Source organism: Gadus macrocephalus, chromosome 12, assembly GCF_031168955.1.
Source record: "Gadus macrocephalus chromosome 12, ASM3116895v1".
In the NCBI taxonomy this organism is placed as follows: domain Eukaryota; kingdom Metazoa; phylum Chordata; class Actinopteri; order Gadiformes; family Gadidae; genus Gadus; species Gadus macrocephalus.
Genome location: NC_082393.1, coordinates 467,096 through 472,095, shown reverse-complemented (window position 1 = coordinate 472,095; position 5,000 = coordinate 467,096). Strand labels below are relative to the sequence as shown.

Here is a 5,000-nt window from a genome sequence, read left to right as displayed (position 1 = left end):
ACAGTCTGCAGTCATTAGTCTTCACTCTACAGTCTGCAGTCATTAGTCTCCAGTCTGCAGTCATTAGTCTCCAGTCTGCAGTCATTAGTCTCCAGTCTGCAGTCTCTCCAGTATCGAGGCTCAGTCTTAGGTTTCAGTTTCAGTCTCAGTCTCAGTTTAAGAGCCTCTCTGTCTGTAGTTCTGTCATCTGTCTGTAGTCTGTCTGTCTGTCTGTCGGTCTGTCATTTGTCTGTAGTTCTGTCTGTCTGTCTGTAGTTCTGTCTGTCTGCCGCTCATGTTGAGTCCACTGTCTTGCTTTCGTGTTTGTGTATTGTTATTGTGCGTGTGTGGGGTGTGTGCGTGTGTGTGTGTGCGTGTGTGTGTGGTGCGTGAGGTCCGCTCACAGAGAGGCCCTTCTCAGGCCCCAGGTCTCTGTGGCCCCAGGTCTCTGTGGCCCCAGGTCTCTGTGGCCCCAGGCCTCCAGGTCTCTGTGGCCCCAGGCCTCCAGGTCTCTGTGCCCCCAGGCCCCAGGCCTTTGGGCCCCAGGTCTCTGTGGCCCCAGGTCTCTGTGGCCTTTGGGCCCCAGGCCTTGGGGCCCCGGGCTGACCCTTGTCTCCCCAGAGGGGCGTGCTGCAGCGCTACCAGGCGCTCCCGGGGGAGCTGCTGAGTGTGGAGCTGGAGAAGGAGCCCCAGGGCCTGGGCCTCAGCCTGGCCGGGGCCCGCGACCGCAGCCGGCTCAGCATCTACGTGGTGGGGCTGACCCCCGGGGGCCCCGCCGCCCGCCACGGGGCCGTCAGGGTGGGGGACCAGCTGCTGGAGGTCTGTCTCTGCCCGTCTGTCTGTCTGCCCGTCTGTCTCTCTACCCGTCTGTCTCTACCCGTCTGTCTCTGCCAGTCTGTCTCTACCCGTCTGTCTCTACCCGTCTGTCTCTGCCCGTCTGTCTGTCTGCCCGTCTGTCTCTCTACCCGTCTGTCTCTACCCGTCTGTCTCTGCCAGTCTGTCTCTACCCGTCTGTCTCTCTACCCGTCTGTCTCTACCCGTCTGTCTCTGCCCGTCTGACTCTACCAGTCTGTCTCTCTGCCCGTCTGTCTCTACCCGTCTGTCTCTGCCAGTCTGTCTCTACCCGTCTGTCTCTCTACCCGTCTGTCTCTACCAGTCTGTCTCTCTGCCCGTCTGTCTCTACCCGTCTGTCTCTGCCAGTCTGTCTCTACCCGTCTGTCTCTCTACCCGTCTGTCTCTACCAGTCTGTCTCTCTGCCCGTCTGTCTCTACCCGTCTGTCTCTGCCAGTCTGTCTCTACCCGTCTGTCTCTCTGCCCGTCTGTCTCTGCTCGTCTGTCTGTCTGCCCGTCTGTCTCGCTGCCCGTCTGTCTCTACCCGTCTGTCTCTACCCGTCTTTCTCTCTACCCCTCTGTCTCTCTGTCTGTCTGTCCCTCTGCCCGTCTGTCTCTCTACCCGTCTGTCTGTCTGCCCGTCTGTCTCTCTGCCCGTCTGTCTCTCTACCCGTCTGTCTCAACCCATCTGTCTCTACCCGTCTGTCTGTCTGCCCGTCTGTCTCTCTACCCGTCTGTCTCTCTGCCCGTCTGTCTCCCTACCCGTCTGTCTCTCTACCCGTCTGTCTCTACCAGTCTGTCTCTCTGCCCGTCTGTCTCTCTGCCCGTCTGTCTCTCTACCCGTCTGTCTCTACCAGTCTGTCTCTCTGCCCGTCTGTCTCTCTGCCCGTCTGTCCCTACCCGTCTGTCTCTGCCCGTCTGTCTCTCTGCCCGTCTGTCTGTCTACCCGTCTGTCTCTCTACCCGTCTGTCTCTCTGCCCGTCTGTCTCTACCCGTCTGTCTCTACCCGTCTGTCTCTCTACCCGTCTGTCTCTACCAGTCTGTCTCTCTGCCCGTCTGTCTCTGCTCGTCTGTCTGTCTGCCCGTCTGTCTCGCTGCCCGCCTGTCTCTACCCGTCTGTCTCTACCCGTCTGTCTCTCTACCCGTCTGTCTCTCTGTCTGTCTGTCTCTCTGCCCGTCTGTCTCTCTACCCGTCTGTCTGTCTGCCCGTCTGTCTCTCTGCCCGTCTGTCTCTACCCGTCTGTCTCTCTACCCGTCTGTCTCAAACCGTCTGTCTCTCAACCCGTCTGTCTCTCTACCCGTCTGTCTCTCTGCCCGTCTGTCTCCCTACCCATCTGTCTCTCTACCCGTCTGTCTCTACCAGTCTGTCTCTCTGCCCGTCTGTCTCTCTGCCCGTCTGTCTCTCTACCCGTCTGTCTCTACCAGTCTGTCTCTCTGCCCGTCTGTCTCTCTACCCGTCAGTCTCTCTACCCGTCTGTCTCTACCAGTCTGTCTCTCTACCCGTCTGTCTCTACCAGTCTGTCTCTCTGCCCGTCTGTCTCTCTGCCCGTCTGTCCCTACCCGTCTGTCTCTGCCCGTCTGTCTCTCTGTCTGTCTGTCTCTCTGCCCGTCTGTCTCTCTACCCGTCTGTCTCTCTACCCATCTGTCTCTCTGCCCGTCTGTTTCTACCCGTCTGTCTCTACCCGTCTGTCTCTACCCGTCTGTCTGTCTGCCCGTCTGTCTCTCTACCCGTCTGTCTCTCTACCCGTCTGTCTCTCTGCCCGTCTGTCTCTACCCGTCTGTCTCGCTGCCCGTCTGTCTATCTACCTGTCTGTCTCTGTACCCATCTGTCTCTCTACCTGTCTGTCTCTCCACCTGTCTGTCTCTAGATTAACAGTCAGGTGTTGTCTGTCTCTACCCGTTTGTCTCTAGATTAACAGCCAGGTGTTGTCTGTCTCTCTACCTGTCTGTCTCTCTACCTGTCTGTCTCTCTACCTGTCTGTCTCTCTACCTGTCTGTCTCTCTACCTGTCTGTCTCTAGATTAACAGTCAGGTGTTGTCTGTCTCTCTACCTGTCTGTCTCTCTACCTGTCTGTCTCTCGACCTGTCTGTCTCTAGATTAATAGCCAGGTGTTGTCTGTCTCTCTACCTGTCTCTCTCTACCTGTCTGTCTCTAGATTAACAGCCAGGTGTTGTATGGACGCAGTCATCAGAATGCCTCCGCCATAATCAAGAGCTCTGCCCCCAAGGTCAAACTCCTCCTACTGAGGTATGAAACAGGGCATGCTGGGTAATGTAGGGGTGAGGTATGAAACAGGGCATGCTGGGTAATGTAGTGGTGAGGGAGGACACAGGGCATGCTGGGTAATGTACTGGTGAGGTAGGACACAGGGCATGCTGGGTAATGTAGTGTTGAGGTAGGACACAGGGCATGCTAGGTAATGTAGTGGTGAGGTAGGACACAGGGCATGCTGGGTAATGTAGTGGTGAGGTAGGACACAGGGCATGCTGGGTAATGTAGTGGTGAGGTAGGACACGGGGCATGCTGGGTAATGTAGTGGTGAGGTAGGACACAGGGCATGCTGGGTAATGTAGTGGTGAGGTAGGACACAGGGCATGCTGGGTAATGTAGTGGTGAGGTAGGACACAGGGCATGCTGGGTAATGTAAAATACCAAATATCCTGTCTTTGCATAGCAATGTTGGTACTAATGGTAGTGTCTGTGTGTGTGTCTGTCTGTCTGTCTGTCTGTCTGTCTCTCCGTCTGTCTGTCTCTGTGTGTCTCTGTCTGTCTGTCTGTCTCTGTGTGTCTGTCTCTAGGAATGAGGATGCTGTCAATCAAATGGCTGTCACTCCCTTCCCCAACCCCCCCTCCTCCCTCAACACCATCTCCCCCAAGGTCGGCACACACACACACACACACACACACACACACACACACACACACACACACACACACACACACACACACACACACACACACACACACACACACTCGATTTATATCAATATGTAAACACAGTGAAGCCATTGCATCACAGAACCGGTTCTACCTTCTGTCTGTCTGTGTGTCTGTGTGTGTGCGTGCATGTCTGCGTCTGCGTCTGCATCTGCGTGCGTGTGCGTTCGTGTCTGCGTGTTCGTGTGCGCGTGCGTGCGTGCGTGCGTGCGTGCGTGCGTGCGTGCGTGTGCGCGTGCGTGCGTGCGTGTGCGCGTGCGTGCGTGCGTGTTACAGGCTGATTCTCCAGACCGTGTGTCGGCCGCTGCTCCTGACACCCAGGGCCCCCCCACCGTAGAGACCAAGGTCAGCACGCACACACAGACACACACACAGACACACACACACAAACACCCACGCACACACATACAGACACACTGTGGTAACCCGGTTCTATCAGCCCGCCTCCGATCAATGAACAAGAGTCTCTGATGCTCAAACTGCCAACAAGGCACGTTTATTAAATCCAAAGAACGGAAAAAAGGGGAATCACCCGTCAATGCAAACTATAACTAAAGAGAGTGTGGGCTCCGTGAGCCACTGGGGACGCTGTGGTCGTGTCTCACATGCTGTCCCGGTATCCAGGTGAGGAGGTCCTTCCGTGTAGTCCTGTGGTCTTCTCTAGACCGGGTCCTGGGGCCAAGGTCCGTCCAGGTAGGGAATCTCAGTCCGCTCTCGGCTCCTACATGGGTCACTTACCTCCTGCCTCTAGACTACGTCTCAGCTTCTCTTATATAGCCCTCACCTGGGTCTGATTGGCCTGGTACAGGGGTCTCCTGTTGGCCTTGAGTGGGGCCGTGCCAATGCGGCCCTTGGCGCCTTCTGGGGGAAAAGGGTGGTAGACTGCCTGTATTACCTGCCCTCTGGGCTTCCAGGGCCGCCGTGTCGGGCCCGGGATGCCACAACACACACACACAGACACACAGACACACACACCCACACACACACGAACACACACACACACACGGTAGTTACACTTGTGTGTTCTTCCTACAGGCTGTAGTTGAGCTCTCTCAGCAGAGCATCAAGACCAGTGCCAGTACTGGTACCGGTACTGGAGCTCATGCTGGTACTGGTAGCCAGACCAGGACCAGTAGCAGTGGTCTGAGGAGTGTGAAGGAGAACCAGAACCCCACCAGCAGCATCAAGGTACCAGACACCATCACTACCTCACCTGCACCACCTCCACCTCCTCCTCCACCACCTCCACTAC

General features: G+C 56.6%; 1 protein-coding gene across 1 annotated transcript in view; it reads left to right on the top strand.

Moving 5' to 3' along the window:
- Nucleotides 1-5,000, top strand: part of patj (PATJ crumbs cell polarity complex component) — a gene marked incomplete at its 5' end in the record, with an annotated part of 53,304 nt that overhangs the window by 37,657 nt on the left and 10,647 nt on the right. The window contains 6 exon segments of the mRNA XM_060067396.1: nucleotides 440-525; nucleotides 590-798; nucleotides 2,967-3,058; nucleotides 3,610-3,688; nucleotides 4,025-4,093; nucleotides 4,784-4,936. Coding sequence (XP_059923379.1) covers nucleotides 440-525; nucleotides 590-798; nucleotides 2,967-3,058; nucleotides 3,610-3,688; nucleotides 4,025-4,093; nucleotides 4,784-4,936 — 688 coding nt within the window.